The 18955-nt window shown below is 39.0% G+C and overlaps 1 protein-coding gene across 1 annotated transcript; it reads left to right on the top strand.

Moving 5' to 3' along the window:
- The first annotated feature begins 327 nt into the window (after positions 1 to 327).
- hcrtr2 (hypocretin (orexin) receptor 2) lies at positions 328 to 17598 on the top strand. The gene is made up of 7 exons (XM_077582843.1): positions 328 to 653; positions 7652 to 7830; positions 10150 to 10393; positions 13015 to 13130; positions 13209 to 13429; positions 13561 to 13682; positions 15928 to 17598. The coding sequence occupies exons 1-7, from the start codon at positions 443 to 445 to the stop codon at positions 16095 to 16097; spliced, it is 1263 nt and encodes a 420-aa protein (XP_077438969.1). The 5' UTR covers positions 328 to 442; the 3' UTR covers positions 16098 to 17598.
- Positions 17599 to 18955: the final 1357 nt, after the last annotated feature.

The following is an 18955-nucleotide window of genomic DNA, read 5'->3' as shown; positions in this document are numbered from 1 at the left end:
TTTAAAAACAAATGTTTCAATGAAGGTCCAAATGAGGAGTCAGTGCCTCACTAGTCATGAACCTGTTACCACATGCCAGTTTTATCTCACAGCACCACTGTATTGCCCCTCAGTGATTAAGTCCGGTGGACAGTGGCTTATCAGCTTATTACTGGGGCACCCGTGGCCCCACGCTAGAGAGAGAGAGAGGGGGGAGAGAGAGAGAGAGAAGGAGAGAGAGAGCAAGAGAGAGAGAGAGAGCAAGAGAGAGAGAGAGCACCAACATCAGCTTCACTCTCCTTAAAGTGAGCTACCGGGTACGGGACCTGTTGGCAGTCTACACTGCGGTCAGGCCAGCCTCCACTTACGTCAAGGCAGCATCCACTAAAATTGTCAATACCTGATCATACTGAGCCAGGCAAGAAGAAAGACCAGGAATATTTTACCTAAGCACACCATTATCATGTCGGGGGCCACCGGGGACTTAACGTGTGAGGAGTGTTTTTCCGCGCAAGGGGCCAACATTAGCGAGTTGCACGCGCTCTCCACGGTGGACGACGACGAACTTCTGCGCTACATCTGGACGGAGTATTTGCACCCCAAGCATTACGAGTGGGTTCTTATTGTGGCTTACATCTTTGTGTTCTTCGTGTCACTCATCGGCAACTCGCTCGGTGAGTTTCCTCTTTTTCTTTTTAAATAAATAATAAATCTCTATGAATTAGTTCAATTTAAATTAGGCATGACGTTCGCAGTGTGTGCGCGTGTGTAAGCTCAATATTCAATATCATATGAATATCGTGTGATATGTGGCTATAATATAACAGTTATTTAATCACAGGTGAAACAGTGTGCAGGTCTCACACTGATTTATAACAACTGGAATAAGACATCAAGAAGATCCAAAATAAAACAAATAAAGCATCTTTCTTGATAAAAAAAACAAACAAAAACGATCTAAAACAATAGCAAGAGAAATTTTTGGTTTGGATTGGATTGTGCATTAATTGAATTATTGTGGTCACCGTTTGCAGGGTTGTTGGCCATTTGCCTAAATGTGGGTGTATTTCATGCTCTCATTGTTCAACATTACATGAACATTATCATCACCCTTGTTTTGAGCAAAAACTGTTGGTCATTAACATTTATGATTTTTTTTTTTAATTGTCTTCTTTCTGCCTGTTGCTCTGATTGACTCATTCCTATTCAAACCTTCTTTCTCATCATCAAGGCTGCATTTTCCATCATCAAAGCCTTGAGAAGGATGAGATATCATTGATCAAGAGAGACCATATAGGTTCTTCATATAGGTCATCTTCATACACTGCCACTTTGTTTTCCATTAGCAGTTTGTCTCCCGGGCGGTCTGTCTCTCTGTGTGACACATAATAATATCGCAAGGGACACAGGAGTGGCAGTTCATTAATTTCTTGGAGCGAAAGTGTCACATACAGTTCGCAAGGGTTCTGCTTTTTTCTTTTTCTTTTTGCATTGATGACTTACGGCCATGTTTTTTTTCATGATACCTCTGAGAATAGATTGTCTTCAGTACAGTAGAAACTCAAACTCAAGACAAACTCTGATCACAAGCCACATGTTGAGTTTCCAATTTGGAATAGTTTGTGCCAGAGTCAAAACTGGAAACAAAATTTGAACGGACCAGTAGCTATAGCACATATCGCAAAAAGACAAATTATTGGAATTAACATTTTTTTTTTTTTTTTAATGAATGAATTATTAGTTCATCACCGGATGGCACTAAACATACACACTGTCCCTTAAAATGTGGTACATTACATCTCACATGCGGGGCTGGTGTGGCAACAGAGTGAGTGGGTACCCTCATTAACTCTTGCACTGCCAGACGTTTTCAGAAACGGGATGTCGCCAGTGCCAGCCGATTTAAGCATTTTGAGTGATCTTTCAAGGTCCACAGAAAATGTTGTGTTTGGACTATGGAAACACACATACTACCAAAATGAAAGATTGAACTCTCATCTTTCATCAGAAAAAAAAAGTTTGTTTCTACCTTATTCCGTTCTTCAGTACTGTAATCAACATTGGAAAATGGTTAGTTTCACCGAAATGCTCTGTTTTGAAACAAAAAGCGGAGAAAAAGAGCTTTTTGTGAAACGATGTTATTTCATGCACTCTAGTGAATTCTACACTTCTTTTTGTCCATGAATGATGCCACAAACACCTAAATAGTGCTTTACTTCTGTAATACACCACCACCAACAATGAAAAAGTGTTTTTTGGTTGCAAAATACGTTTATTTCCATTCAACAGTGTAACAATTTGACAAAACAATTTCGCAAACTATTTACAAATGTGTGCAACTGTGGTACTATTTACAATTATGTGGATGTTTCAAATACAGTTTTTCTTTTTGTTACACTGCCCTGCGTGCAAGGAGAGGGAGCAGGATTTGCACAACAGATACGTTTCACTTCGATTGTCCGTTTCGCGTGCAGACGTTACACTTTCTTGACGGCCTTTTTTTCCGGGGAATAGCAAGTAGCAGACTGTACCCACTCCTCCGATGAATATGCATTGGACTCGGGGCACTCTTCGTCGTCCGATTGAACGTCCGCCTGAGCGTGCTCGGTTGTGCTCCGCGTTTTCCGGTGTTAGCATCGCTAGCCCGTGAACCTTTATGACGTCGTCATAGCCGCCGCGTCAGCGCTTCCAACTTCGGCGTCAACCTCGGAGTCACCATCATAATCATCGATGATGATCATCGTCGTCATCAATGTGCTCTTTAGCGTTGGTCGATGCCTTTCGTCTTTGAAAAAAATTCCCAAGTGTGAGCTGCTTGCAACCGGTCGCCATTGTTCGCTTCTTCAGCCATCTAGCTCCGCCTCACGTCTTCTACTGCCGCGTCAATGCTTCCAACCTCGGAGTCACCATCATCATCATCGATGATGATCATCGTCGTCATCAATGTGCTCTTTATCGTTGGTCGATGCTTTTCGTCTTTGAAAAAAACTGCTCGACCGTGAGCTGCTTAACCGGTCGCCATGTTTTCTTCCCTTCCCCAGCCATTGTCCCCTCTAGCTCCGCCTCACGTCTTCTACTGACGCCTACCCAATCTTGTCAAAAGAGAGTCATTGCTGCCATCTAGGGGCCAAAAATAGTCATTAGGCTCACTAGACCTGCTTAAAACTTTCACCACAGCTGGGCAAGTCCACCCGGTTCAAAAAAAAAAATAATAATAATAATTGGATGACGTCTTTTAAAGTCATTGGCGGCCCTCCGTAGGTTTTTACTTGACGTCTTTTAACGTCCATGGCAGTGAAAGAGTTAAATGAAATAGTGATAACTACAGGCAATTTAAATATGTCAGAGGAACTCATGCATGTGTCCCCTCCACTAATCGTTCATGTTCCCTACCCCCCACCCAATAATTGCATACTTATCCCTAAAGCCTGAACCATGAAATATATGAGAGAAAAATTCCGATTCTTTGTAAATAGTGTGTTTATTGGTCCTTTTGAACAAACAAAAAGTTTTTTTTTTAAATCAACTTCCACATATGACTTTTGATTTGTGTCATATTTGACACATCTGGTCACAATGCTTTAAATTCGTACATTTATAACTGTCAAAAATATAATAATAAACTGACATATCAAACATATTAGTCCATCCATCCATTTTCTTGATTTCCAAAAATCAGAAAGAACATTTCTCACTGTTAATATATGTAGGTGTCTCTCCTTTCTCAATTGGGGCGGTGTTGCGAGGTTGCTGGAAAAGCCATCACATGGGTGATACTGCCCTCTAATGGATTATCCATGCAATGCATGTGTCAGATCATAAACATCAGGGTTTTAATGGGAAAAAAATATTATACTTATGAAATAGAGGGCTCAGAATGTCTTGTATTTAATGTGATACGTTTGGCTTTATAGGTTTAAGTCAGGTATGTGATTGTGATATGATACAAACATCCTCAGTGGTAGGCCTATCCTGCAATATGTTAACTTATAGCAGGGCCTAACTTTAAAATTCAGGGGTGCGTGCTGTAAATTCAGTTGCCAAGTTTACATTGTCATTTCTCTTAATTTTTACTGTATTACTGACAATACGCCAGCACTAATCACTGATCAAGTAAAACTTTTTTTGTTCATTTGTTGGTAAGTTATGCATTATTTGTTCCAATCAGTACCATTTGGTTCCACTTCTCAGACAAGTGCCTCAATGTCGGTCTCAGAGATTCTCTTTCCACCCTCTTTGCCATGAAGTTAGATTTTTGCAGATAGTACTATAAATGGTAAATAGGAGGTGTTTCTCAATGCAAATGAGGGTAGAAGTGCAGAAGCGTGGAATTTAAGAATAGGTGGCATTCATCAACACCACAGAGTTATTATGAATGGACTGTCACTGCCACTTACTGACCATTGGGAGAAGTAAAGCCATCTTATGTCGCCGCTCACTAAGGCCGCGTAACTTGAAGACGTTGATTTCTCTGCAGCATTTCCACGCCAGAAAGTAAAAACCATGCCACGGATTGACTTTAGCAATAGGTGCTTATGCTTAACTGGCAGGTAAAGAAGCTCATTACCTGTCAGAATTGTCGACCTATGTATGCAATAACACAACAATGTGCCCTTCACCTCTTGCTAAAGAAGCTAAGTGATGCATAACTAGCTATCGGTGCCTGCTGGTCACTACTGTAGCTACATCAGCCAATAAATAGCATGTAATGTGGTTTATCAAGAGCATTTTTTCCCCAGGGAATGTTGATCACATAATTCCAGGGAATAATTGATATGCTGGGGCATGTTTTTCTGGGTCATTTTGTCACCAAAGATGGTCACCACAGCTAGTATAAGGTAGAATAAGCTGCGGAAGGTACAATTTTGAACAATAATTTGCTCTAAAAATGTTCACTGTGTTTATATACAGTATTTATGTCATACCATGTTCCCAAGGACTGGCTGGAAACCAATTCAAAGTATACCCCCTGCCTCTTACCCTAATGAGGACAAGCACAATGGATAATAATATGACCATACAGCGTATACTGTGTATTTTTTTAATGATACTTTTCTCTGCTGGTTGCTCCCAATCTCAGTTACAAAAGAAGCAACACATAACACATGGTGCCATTTAACCATTACAGTGACGAAAGGCCAAATCTCTCTCTCTCTGTCTCTCTCTCTCTCTCTCTCTCTCACTATTTATATATATATATATATATATATATATATATATATATATATATATATATATATATATATATATATATATATATATATATATATACACACATTTTTAACCGCTAGCCCTCACAAGGGTCGCGGGGGGCGTTGGAGCCTATCCCAGCTGGCTTCGGGCAGTAGGCGGGGTACACCCCGTAGTGGATAAGTCCATCTTAAAGCCACTGAGGGTGCAACAGACAATTAAAGTGTTTGACGCGCTTGATCGCTTTGGTGGAAAAACAAGTCTGTTGCTGTGTTGCCGTTAAGACATTTATTTACTCACGTTAACAAGCTTGAAGTTAAAAACTGTATTGCTCCAAGTCTAATTACACACTTGCAACTGATGAGCACCTGCTTCTTAAATAGGCTTGTGTAGGAAACAAGAGTGACACCTAATAGCCATCTTGGTGACCCGCATGCTACAACACGAAATGGCTCCCACACACCGGCCCCTAATTGTTATGGTTTACAAACAGAACAATTCAAAATGTAGAACAGAAAGGAGCCATAACCAGAAAAGCACAACGAGCAGTACAATGAACATTATTATATATTTTTTAATGCATAATATACATTGCAACCTATTCATGCAGTCTCATGTAACAAAGTAGTGATACAGGCCAGTTCATGATATCAAACTTCGTATGTATTTTTCTCTTAGCTTCAACTTGTTTTACCTAAAGCAAATTGTAGGTTTTCTTATACTTGTGCTAAATACATTTGAGACAATTACTGAATGGGCATTACCTATACATGCCTGTCATGTGGTTGGTCAAATGCCCGCATTGGCAATGATGGTACTTTTCTGTATGCGTGTGTATTATTTGGTCACACTCATGAACTTGATTTTAACTGTCAAGATCTAATGAAGACAGCGATGTTTTCCAGCCCCTGTTTGGCCACAGTACTCGTGAGATGCTGATGTTGTCAACATGAAGCGCAGTTAGATGATTTTGAGCCTTGACCACAACTCTTGTATGTCAAACGCTTACTGCAGTCCCGACCTCTGTGGCCTGCGCATAAGCAACCGAAACAAACTCTTCCTCCTACAGAAAACGTCTTTGTCTCTGTTCTTTTTAAGTTGACAGTCTGCCAAAGCGTAAACAAACATTTTTAACAAATAGTTTCCTATAATTTTTCATTTCCAACCTTCCAGTAAAGCAGTTAACTTCATAACACGTTTTCTTTGCTCCTTTGTGTATTGTTCGATCCAGCTTCGGTGGCTTTGTCCAGATTCAAAGAGTCATGTGTAAACATAATTCCTTTTTCGCTTGCTGCACCGATTGACATGGTTCAGTGTCCTTGAGAGCAAAGTTCTTCTACTTGTTCTTGTGCAAAGTTTTTAGACTCATTGTAGTGGCTAAGTCCATCTTAAAGCCACTGAGGGTGCAATAGACTATTGAAGTGTTTGAAGCACTTGATAGCTTTGTATTCAACTGTCAACTGTATTGCTCCAAGTCTAATTACACACCTGCAACTAATGAGTACCTGCTTCTTTAATAGACTTGTGTAGGAAACAAGGGTGACACCTGATGGCCATCTTGGTGACCCGCATGCTACAACATGAAATGGCTGCTACACTCTTAAAATGACACTGAGCTGTCACCAATGTCTTACAAATGCAATTATGCCATTTAGTGGCAGAAAAATTACCTCAACACAAATCAAGACCATACTCGTTTTTCGCAGTGCAGTACATCTTTTTTAATTTAAATAATTTTTTTTTTGAATTATTATGAAATTACTGTACACAGCATATCGGTCAGTGTTAAATTTTACAGTGTTCGATCAAATATGTAGTAAGCAGTGTTATTTTAACAGTGTTGGGATAAAAAGTTACATCGTCAGAGTAAATTTCCTTGAGTGTTGGGGTGGATGTTGGGTGTAACCTGAATAGCACCTTGAGTGTTAAATTGACCACACCCTCATTTCCAGCAAAGAAACTTTCCAATTTTCCAGCATGCTGTCGACATTTCAATAGCGTTACATCCAATTGGGGATGCTGGTGCGGCGCATATATATATATATATATATATATATATATATATATATATATATATATATATATATATATATATATATATATATATATATATATATTAGGGGTTTCAGGCGATTAAAAATGACTTGCACATGCACACCCTTTGTGTACTCTTTAGTGTTCATACGGAAACAGTAAATGCCCACTTTTTGTTCTTCTAGGCTTTAAAACTAAAACACTTTTCACATCTCAATGAACTGCCAAAAATGACACCTTGTTACATTGGATATATGCAGGAAATGTGATAAAATGACATTTCATTTTCATATTATAATTAGTTTTCAAGAAAAGTTGCTGCAGAAATAACATTTTCCAAAGGTGGTGGAACGTCATTGGCACTCTGAGACATTAACAAACCCATCCATGTGATAGCTACACATCCTATCTTGGAGAATTCCCTAATTGGGCATTTTCTCTCTCTCAGTTTGTTTTGCAGTATGGAAAAACCGCCACATGCGCACCGTGACCAACTATTTCATTGTGAACCTCTCGTTTGCTGATGTCTTGGTGACTATCATCTGCCTCCCTGCAAGTCTAGTGGTAGACATTACTGAGACCTGGTTCTTTGGACAGACGCTTTGCAAAGTGGTGCCCTATCTACAGGTAAGAAACTAACTCAGAGTGGATGATCTCTAAAAAGGTTGTTTTCATATAGGCAGGAGAGATATCAAACTGCATGAAAACGGTGAAATTGATAAGTGACAATCATTTTTTAAGTCAGGAGATCTGAATAGACGATTGGGTAAAGAATGTGTGTGGAGCTGCTCAAACAGAGATGTGTTTTGGACTGTGAGCAGTGTTTGATGTGCTTTTTGACATCCTCTTATCTACATCTTCACTCACCTAGCACAGATCCAAGAAGTCAGAACCGCTGCAGTCATATTTATGCTTTGGATGTTAAAAAAATCGCTAAGGGCTTTATATCTGAAGGCATGTGTTGCCAAACAGATTGAGCTGGAATGTATGATTTGAAAGCCATATGCAAAAATAATCTGACAAAAATATTCTGAATGTCTAAAAGGGGATGTTCAATGTGGCGAATGTTTTAAAATGTTAGGGAAAGACTGCTAGCATGATGAGGTCAGAAACCTGATTGAAATTCATCAAAAGCCCGTTTGAGTTAAAGAAATTTCTCAGTTTACAATCTTGGTTAGGGAAGGTTTGAGATGGGTCTAAAACACTGGGGAATGCATTTTTTTGTTGAGTTAGGTCTGACAGCTTAAAATAAAAATAAAATAAAAAACATTGGGTGCGTAATTAAAAACTGCTCTCAGTTTTTTTATCATGTTTTTGAGCTACAGCATCCCCTTTTTTTTATTTTAAATATGAAATAAATGTGCATGTACAGTATGTAAGTAAAACCCAAAAATTGAGTAGTTATATATATATATATATATATATATATAATTGTAAGTCTATTAATCATTAATTAGTAATTATGTTACATAGGCCACCATAGGAGAACTTGGCGACCATGTACAGTAGCTAGTTTCGGCCCCAATGGGTCGACCGCCGCTTATCTTCCACAGCTAGGCCCTGTAGGTGGTCGTCGCTAAGTCCCATCATTTGGGCTCCCGCTGCTTGTCTCCCTCTGCTTTGCACTCGAGAGCTTTTACTATCTTTTCCCGCTGGCTATCATGTTCGCCGGTTTGCTCACTCGCCATTGTTCACGACAATTAATAATTGGTAGGAATTGCAGGCTTGCGAAGTCTGATCTCTCCGAGGTACCGTAGCGTGCATGCTTCAAAATGGTTGCCATTCTATGAGTTCACCACTAGATGGCACTAAATCATACCTTGCAATTTAACGTCTAAAACCTTCGGAATTGTTTTGTACAATGAATGCAAGAGGTGGGAGGGCATATTTGGTTGCCATTTAACCTGGGACAGGGTATTTAAGTTTATAAGACTAATGAAAATGTACAAAACAGATAATTTTCCATTTAAAGTTGTGTGTAATCTTCTACCTACAACTTGTTAATTATTTGGAGATTAGTTGAGTCTGATGAATGTTGTTTATGTTTTGTAGAGTCGGGGTCTTTAATACATTTTGCCACAGTTATGTTGTGTCTCCCTAGGTGCGCGCTAGCTTAATGTCGCCTAATTAAAGGAATACTTGACTCATTGAGCCATTTTCAGCAGCACTAAAAAGTTTATATTTTGTCCAGAATAAATTTCATTATTTTTCTTGTACAATTAATCATTTTAAAAACAAAATTTTCCACTTGCAATCCACTGAAAATGACATAATCCGTGATTAGGAAGTAGGTAGCAAACTGAGCCATGATTGGTCATTACCTACTTCCTCAGCACAGGTGATGCCATCTTCAGTCGACAGCAAGTGGAAGAATAGTATTTTAAGGTATTAATTTGTACATGAAAAATAATCAAGTTACAAAAAATTTATTCTGGACAAAATATTAACTTTTTGCTGCCGAAAATGGCTCAATGAGTCAAGTATCCCTTTAGTGTCCATAAGATGCTAAATAATGGGGCGATTGCTTGAATATTTTAAGAAGGTGATGTGTAGATATAGATATGTGGAAGTAGAGATGTGAATGTGAATTTTGCAGTTTTGTGACATTAAGCGGCATTTTTTACACTCACATTTTAAGCGTTTGAGACTGTCTAGCTGCAACACGTTGCCATGTAGATGTAGATTAATCTAATCGCAATCAGCTGTGGAGGAAAAAAACTGACCTGCTCGGGGGGAAACATGACTGCAATTTTGCAATCAGCTTGCCAATTTTAGTTTTTTTATCAGCATAAAAATCGAACTCCAATGTTTTTCTCTCTCCCCCAAATGGTTCCCCCTGTGTAATTTGTAATTTGAAAAAGTCAGATGAAATTGAATCAAAACAGCTAGATAATGATTTCAGATGCCGAACTGTATAGGACTAATGTTCCCTTGCTTACTTTTTAGACTATCTCCGTTTCGGTGTCAGTCCTGACGCTGAGCTGTATTGCGCAAGACCGCTGGTACGCCATCTGCCACCCGCTGATGTTCAAAAGCACCGCCAAGAGGGCTTGCAAGAGCATTGTTATCATCTGGGTGGTGTCATGCATCATCATGATCCCTCAAGCCATCGTGATGGAGAGCAGCAGTCTGCTGCCGGCTCTCACAAACAAGACCAGTTTGTTCACTGTGTGTGATGAACAGTGGGAAGGTGCGTGATGGACCCATCCATCCATCTTTCATACTGATTTTTTTTTTCAGGGTCATAGTTGACATTGGAACACATTAAAGCTGTCTCAGGTTATGTATATTAAAATGTATGCCAAGCAATGGCATTACTGTTGTTTTGGTTAGCAAATGGGTTCAGTAGTTGTCCCTTTTAACATTAGCGCCTATGAATAGAGAACTCTGAAAAAGGATGAGTTCATTTCAGCAAAGTATTCATTTGACTTGAGTGGGTGATGCACACAGCAGGAATTGGAGCGGGATAGCTACAAGAAAGTGCAGTATGCTGTAGTCAAAATATTGGAAGAACAACCATCAGTGATATATTACAATATTGATGCAAATATATATAAAGATATATAAAAAACAGCCGTAGTAGTTGTTGAAGGCTTAAACTTTAATGAAACAGTACGTAGCAGAGAAGATATTTTGAGTCCAACAAATGTCTAACTGGGTTTAGTGACGAGAATCTATTAGGATAATGTAATAAAGGTCACACAGAAAGGTCAAAGTCAAATGCAGAGGTTTTGGATTGCCAGTCAACAGTGTTAATCACTGTGATGGTGTGCACCTGCTTGATCATGAATCAAAATTTTACATTAAATGCATTGTGCCCAAGTTCTTGATTCGGGTCAGGTGCACAAATAATATGGAGGCTAGTGATGACTCTTGTATGCGGAGGTTGGTTCAGTGGTAATGCACCCGCATAATGGCCTGAGAATAGTATTGCAGGTAACCCTGGTTCGCTTCCCTTTCCATGTTTTTACAGGTCATTCTTGTTCCTCTTTAATACTTTCTGTCAAAACTTAAGATGCCCTGTGTCATGTTTGGGTTCTGTTTTTCCTTGTGTGTCTCCCTTGGTCTTGTTAAGTGTAATCCCGCCCTTCCTCGTGTCAACCAATCAGTGCCCTCAGCCACTTGTGTCTTGCCCCAGGTGTGTCTTGTTGTGTCATTAGCATGTGTTAGTTCGTCTCCTGTCTTCCCTCTGTCTGTGTCGGTTCATTGTCATTTCCCTCCCGTCATGCTACCAGTTTTTGCCTTGTCCTCACCACGTTTTGTTTTCTCTTGCCATTTGGAGTTCGCTTTTGTTTTTGTAGTAATTTAAGTCCTTTTTTGTACATCACCTTTGCCTCCCTGCTTCCCTGCGACTGGGTCCTCCACCAAACTTTGCCTTCTTGACACCCTGTCGCATAAAAAGATAAAATAAAATAAAAAAAACTTTGAAATGTAGCCTACAGGTTTTTGATTAAATGTGATAGTACTGGGGGTTTCATCAAAGTATTTAGGTAATTTAGAGGCAAAATTAAAAACAAAGTATCAGCACCGAAAACCTCATTTGTACTTCTATACTTATTTTGATGGGGTGGGGAATTATTCAGTTTTTGTTTCCCATGATATTATTTCTCTCTCTTATGGCGTCTATTACAATTACAGTATAGGTCGATTGGCAGTTGTGTAAATTAGGTGATGACAGACAGCCAATAGTTAATTTCCTTACTTAGCAGGCAACACTGCTCTACTGTTTGATTGTAATATTTTACAACTGGCCACCAGATGTCGCTGTGGGGAGATGTTTCTAACGTTCCAAAATATCTTTTTGTGAAGCAATTGTTCCAAATGATTTGATCGTTTCAATGTTCCATTTCTGCTATCCCTAATGGAACCACCTATCAAAAGGAATACAGTCCAGCCCAAATCTTTCATCATGTCAAAACAGCGCTGTTACGGCCCACGATGTTCGTGGCTGTTTGTTTTTTGTGTGTGTGTTTTGTGTGTGGACGGTGTGAGCGCTCCTCCCTGATTGGTGGACTATGTCCCCGACTCGGACTTCATCATACTCCAATTTAAACAAACAGTAACTAACGCTCCAACTGCAAACATGCTCAAAACAGTCATTCGTCAGTGTTATTTTAACCAAGTCTTACAGTATGTGTATGTGAGACTTAGGCTAAATTCACAATGCAGTGTGTCGTGCCCATTTTTTTTTTATTATGTAGGACTCCTTCACATAAAGAAAAACGACCCCCCCACCCCACACACACACAAACATAATGTTCCACAATGTTAACGGAAGTAAATATGGTCGTGTGTGCAGGGGCATATCGTATCTCATATCGACAGAGGAGAGAGGCAGGAGGAAGTAGAACAATTTTGGGTGACGTCTCGTAATTGTCGCATTTAACAAATTAACCGTCAGCGTAGCTGAATCACTACTAGCACCAAAAAAGCCCACTGTATGCGTCAAGTGGGATTCGATTAAAATTAAATATAAAATCAGCACTGTTACTACAATTTTGCAGATTCACTGATACTGAGCGCATACTGAGCTTTTGATGGCTTATAGGTCGGATGTGTACGGATGAGCGTTCTTGCTGCAGACAAAATTGGAATTGCACTGTTCACACTGCATGAAAAAAATAAAACACATCGATTTGCCTGTTTTTATGAAACATTACTATACATTGTCAATGGAACTTGCCTATCCTATTTTGCAACAAACGAAAGCATCACCGGGACACACCGTGAACTCAGTCAGAACTGTCAATCCCTGAGATCAATTTCCCACAGTCAAGTTAGTGATGTGCTCTTTGTCTGTGCTCCTTCCAGCGGAAATCTACCCCAAGGTGTACCACAGCTGTTTCTTCATTGTCACATACTTTGCACCTTTGTGTTTAATGGTGCTGGCCTACATCCAGATCTGTCACAAGCTGTGGTGTCAACAGGTGAGCCGTTCTCAATGTGCTGCTACACTTCTGTCAGCCATCTAATATATGTATGCTTACTATATTTGTGTTTGACAGATTCCTGGCAGCACATCAGTGTTGCAGAGGAAGTGGAAGACCATGCAGTGCTCAGCGGCAACTCCCGGGCCGGGGGAGTCTGTGCGGGTAAAGACCAGCACCGTCTGTGCTGAGATCAAACAGATCCGGGCGCGGCGCAAGACTGCTCGTATGCTGATAGTGGTGCTCTTTGTGTTTGCGCTGTGCTATCTGCCTATCAGCGTTCTCAATGTGATGAAAAGGTAGGCGTCTGTTCTGTTCTTTAAAAATATATCATAAAATGAGCAAACACAAGCTCACCTTGGTGATATTAATTCAAGATATAAAAAAAAAAGATTGAGTCTTTTGCTATTGATTTTTACTCTGCCCACAGAGTCTTTGGGACCTTCAAGAACACGAGTGACCGAGAGACAGTGTATGCTTGGTTTACTTTCTCACACTGGCTCATATATGCCAACAGTGCACTCAACCCTATCATCTACAATTTCCTCAGCGGTGAGTTTACTAACACACCAGTGGACCAATCGAGCACTAGTTCCCTACTGCCCTCTAGTGCAGTATTTCCCAAACTGAATTTAGCCCAGACACCCATTTTACATAAAAAAAAATCTCACATACCACAAAAACAAACAAACAGAAAAAGTGTAAATAATGATGATCTCATCTTAATTTACGTGGCACCTCATGGCACAGTAGTGTACCACAACAACCTGATATGAATCACTGATCTTTTTTTATTTTATTTTATGATTTTTTTTTATTTGTTACATTTTTGTAATTAGGGTTATTTTTATTTAATTTCTAAAATATTTAATTTGCATTTTACATATTTTAAATATATGTTTAATTTAATTATGTATTTTATTATATGCTCCATTTTTTGTTACTTGTTACAAATTAACTGTTTTAAAATTAATTTTAATTCATAATTGATTGATTATAATTTGTGTAAAATATGATGCCTAGGAATAGGAATGATGGTCTGAATACTTTTAAAATACACGTGCCTTTTTTTCTTGGAAAATACAAACCCAATTCCCAAAAAGTTGGGACACTACAAATTGTGAATAAAAACTGAATGCAATTATATGTAAGTGCCAAATTTCAATATTTTGTTCAGAATAGAACATAGATGATTGGTCAAAAGTTTAAAATGGGAAAATGTATCATTTTGGGGGAAAAATATGTTGATTGTAAATTTCATGGTGCCAACAAATCTAAAAAAAAGTTGGGACAGGTAACAATAAGAGGCTGGAAAAGTCAATTGCACTCGTAAAAAAAACAGCTGGAAGACCAGTTACCAATAATGAGGTCCATTGGCAACTTGATTGGAGTATAAAAAGAGCTTCTCGGAGTGGCAGTGTCTCTCAGAAGCGAAGATGGGTAGAGAATCACCAATTCCTCCAATGTTGCGCAGAAAGATAGTGAAGAAATATCAGAAAGGTGTTTACCAGTGAAAAATTGCAAAAAAGTTGATCATCATCTAGAATCTGGAACAATCTCTGTGTGTAAAGGTCAAGTCCGGAAAATCATACTGGATGCCCAATGGTCTTCGGGCCCTTAAACGGCACTGCACCACAAACAGGAACGCTTACTGTAAAGGAAATCACAGAAAGGGCTCAGCAATACTTCCAGATAGCTATGTGGGTGGACACAATCCACCGTGACAGCCGCCGTTGCCAGATGAAAGTCTACAGTACAAAGAAGAAGCCATTTCTAAAGCAGACCAAGAAGCGCAGGCGTTTCTCTGGGCCAGCGAGTGTGGCAAAGTGGAAACCTATTTTGTGGTCAGACGAATCAGGATTCGAAGTTCTTTGTGGAAAACTGGGGCGCTATATCATACTGACTAAAGAGGACAAGGACAACCCGAGTTGTTATCAGCACTCAGTTTATAAGCCTGCATTTGTGATGGTATAGGGTTGCATGAGTGCGTGTGGCATGGGCAGCTTCCACATCTGGAAAGGCATCGTCAATGCAGAAAGGTATATTCAGATTCGAGAACAACATATTGCTCCCATCCAGGCATCATCACTTTCAGAGAAGATCTTGCATTTCTCAACACCATAATGCCAGACCACATGCAGCACCAATTACAACATCATGGATGCGTAGGAAAAGGATCCGGGTATTGAAATGGCCCGCCTGCAGTCCACTTCTTTCACTTCTAGAGCACATTTGGCGCATCATAAAGGGGAAGGTGCAACAAAGAAAGCCCAAGACAGTTGAACAGTTAGAGAGACGCGTGTTAGACAAGAATGGGACAGCATTCCTATTTCTAAACTTGAGAAACTTGTCTCCTCGATCCCCAGAAGTTTGCAGAAGAGGAGGGGATGCCTCACAGTGGTGAAAATGGCCTTGTGCCAACTTTTTTGACATTTGTTGACACCATGGAATTTAAAATCAACATAGTTTTCCTTTAAAATGATACATTTTCTCAGTTTAAACTTTTGACCTGTTCTCTATGTTCTATTCTGAATTAAACAAAAAAAAAAGGCACTTCCACATAATTGCATTCAGTTTTTATTCACAATTTGTATAGTGTCCCAACTTTTTGGGGAATTAGGTTTGTAATATTATGCACTGATGTTTCATGCTTAAATATTTTGGCTGTTGTTCATCAGTAATTCAGGGTCAAGTGAGTTTGCTATAATAATCATAAAGAATAATAACAAATAATGTGTTTGAAAAGATCATGTTTGAAATGTCTCTCAATATATTTCACTTTCTTTCTTTTGGTTAGGGAAGTTCCGTGAGGAGTTTAAAGCAGCCTTTTCTTGCCATTGTCACGGTCAAGGCCAAGAGAGACAGAAGAGGATAAGCGCCCGGATGAGCACAGACAGTCGAAAGTCGCTGTCCACTCATGTGAACAACATAGACAATGTGTCACACATATCAGATCAAATAGTGTAAGATCCTCTGCACAGGGACTAAGTAGTAGACTAAGTTTTGGTATTTTCTCAGACCCGTGCAACATGGCGGCTTTGTGCCATTGTGGGCGTGAACATAGCCAACTTGTTTCACCACCAAGTGAAGTGAGTCACTTCAAGTACCCTATTTTTGTCTCCAGTGCAAGTCTAGCGTAAAGTGCGGTCTAACTGTGCACATGGATGGAGTTTTCTTATTTTTGATATGAAGGATGAATTTTGATTCCCAGCCAATCGTAGTGGCTCCTTTTATTCACTTTAAATTCAGCGCAAGAGAGGCATGCGGTCTTCAAGGTGGAAGCATAACGGATTTGCTTGAGAATTGCTTGCAAAGTATGTTTATAAGCACTTAAGAACATAAGAATATCTTCCACTTGTGGAAGATGTAAAGTTGGCCACTGTTGAAGGGGGGCGATCTTGTATCTACTGTTTGTGTACTTGGTGTAGCTCACCCCTTCGCAGAAGATTTGCGCTTGGCACGAATATGGAAAGCCCTGAGATTCTAGTACACAGTCACTTTACACATTGATGTAAATCGAACAAAATGAGTCCCGATACGACCTGTGACGCATCTACCTCGATTAAAGCTATTCTAATTGGATTTCATTTGGTTTGTATTTCAAATCAAAAGGGATCGTTCTCTGACATAATTGAAGTAATAATCTCTGAGCCAAATCAGTGAATAATGTCCTTGCATTGCTGACTGTGAGTTGCCGCAAATCTTTGATAAGATGCAATTTCAAATTGATTGGAAAGTTGTATTGATAGGAACCAATGGTCTTCAACATGTTGGAATCCAATTTGGGACCTCGCCTGCAGGCTCTTTAATTTGTGGGATGACCTAAAAAAAAAAAATGCTCATGATATGAATGAGAAATTTTGTCTGAACTATTGTGTCCAAACATTTTTGTTCTGGTGAATGTTTCGTCCCTTTTCGGTGTTTTGTTTGATATTCTGACACAGGGTATTTCAAGTCGCACTTTACATCAACCATTTTACTTGCTGACTTTGTGGCTAATTTGTTATGTTGTCATGTTATGTTATTGATGGTTTCAGAAAAAAACTAATGATTTGAACTGCTTTGTACTTTTTGTGAAGTTGCTCCTGCTGTCTTACTTAGCAAACACCTGTCTTGCTTGCAAATAGGAGTTTCCAAGTATCTATACAATTCTTTAAAACAGTATTTTATCCCTGCTGCATCAGGGCCACATGAAAAAAAAGAAAGAATATTATTATGTGAAACAAATTAGGTTTAATTTTTACAATGAAAACATTGCAACATTAGAAATATTTTTTTCTGAAGAGTAGTTCAAAAATGTTTAGGCACAAAAAAAAACAATAATTTAAAAAGTTTTATGAGAATGCAGATGTAAGAATATGAGGAACAAAATTGGAATATTGTGTGGGGAAAAAAGACCCAATATTAAAAAGTAAAATTTTATGAGAAAAAAGTCATAATCTTACAAGAAATACATTGTCAACTGAACTTTTTTGTAAGCAACGTTACACAATACATGGCATAAAACATTGACATGCAGTTTTACAAGAATAAAATCTAAATATTATGAAAACAATTATTCTAATTTTATCTGAAAACAAAGTCATGATATCACAAGAATAAAGTTAATGAATTATGAGGAAATAAATGCTGAATGGATGTTCTTTTTTGAGCCAATCAGTTTTTTGTGACCTTTGTGTTTTGCCGTCCTTTGATTGATTCAGCTTAGTCTGTTTATTCCTCTGATTGATTCAACTCCGTCTGCACACCAAAGATTGATTTAAAGATGAAAATGATGTTAGTCATTATTACAAATTCATATTCAAGGTGTATGTTTCAATAAAAAGCAGACAGTGTGAGGATATGGCAACCAAATGGTTTGTTTCAACCTGGGAAAGTTTTTGGGAGGACAATTTCAGACAAAATGGTGCGCATGAGTGCTATAGCTAGCTAAAGAAATGAGATCTGCATTAGCATCTCCAGTGTGTAATGCATTTTATTTCACATTATTTGTGTTTGTCATGTTATTCAGATGCATATTTATTGTGAACTGGTATTGGAGTGTAGAGGTTTGGAGCTGTACGGATCTTCCAATACATCACAAATCAAGGTAACTGTGTTTGAAAGGCATGTCTCTATAACGCTACACATACAGTAGTTAAATAGCGTTTTTGTATATTAGCCTATTATGTGACGTGCAGGCTCAGACTGAGAAGGCTCTCTCTCTCTGGTCTTTAAAGGTCTCATATTATCCAACTTTTCAACATACTAAAATAGTTCTCAAATGTGTAAAAGGCATGTCTGTGACATGCATTCGCCAAAATTGACTTTGGATCTAATATTTTTGCTGTCCCTAAATCAGCCAAAAAACGCTCTGTTCAAAACAGCCTGTTTTAGGGGTGTGTCACTTTTATGTAAATAGCTACACAAGGCCACGCCCAGGCCATACCCTTCTCTCTCGAAGCGGCAGTGATTTCGGTCATGGTAGCCTGTGCTAATGTTGTGAATGGAAACGACTGGCCATGGGAGCAGAAGAAAAGAAAAATACAGACATGTCTTTTACACATTTGACAACTATTTTAATGTGGAAAAGTGGCATAACGTTTAACTATACATATATTAAAAAAAAAGTAGCATAACGTTACTACAAAGACTATATTGTAGCGTTAGTTTGTGATTGTTTAGGCAATGGTTATTTTGCCATAACCGGCAAATCTCCTGCGAATGTTATTTTGCCGTGAATGTCTCAGATTTGCCGTGAATGCTTGTAGACATTTACAAGCAGTTATGAATAACACAAATATGCACATATGGGCCACTGCGCAGTCGCAACGTGCAGGCCGTCT

This window comes from Vanacampus margaritifer, chromosome 12 (assembly GCF_051991255.1).
Source record: "Vanacampus margaritifer isolate UIUO_Vmar chromosome 12, RoL_Vmar_1.0, whole genome shotgun sequence".
NCBI classification, from domain to species: domain Eukaryota; kingdom Metazoa; phylum Chordata; class Actinopteri; order Syngnathiformes; family Syngnathidae; genus Vanacampus; species Vanacampus margaritifer.
Note: the sequence above shows the minus strand (reverse complement) of the source record. Positions and strands in the feature narration are given on the sequence as shown.

What these genes read in the sequence shown, in the direction of transcription:
- hcrtr2 (XM_077582843.1), top strand. Translation starts at nt 443, where the DNA reads ATGTCGGGGGCCACCGGGGACTTAACGTGTGAGGAGTGTTTTTCCGCG. An exon ending in ACTCATCGGCAACTCGCTCG is followed by an intron (nt 654 to 7,651) that starts GTGAGTTTCCTC and finishes TCTCTCTCTCAG; the next exon opens with TTTGTTTTGCAGTATGGAAA. An exon ending in CATCTACAATTTCCTCAGCG is followed by an intron (nt 13,683 to 15,927) that starts GTGAGTTTACTA and finishes TCTTTTGGTTAG; the next exon opens with GGAAGTTCCGTGAGGAGTTT.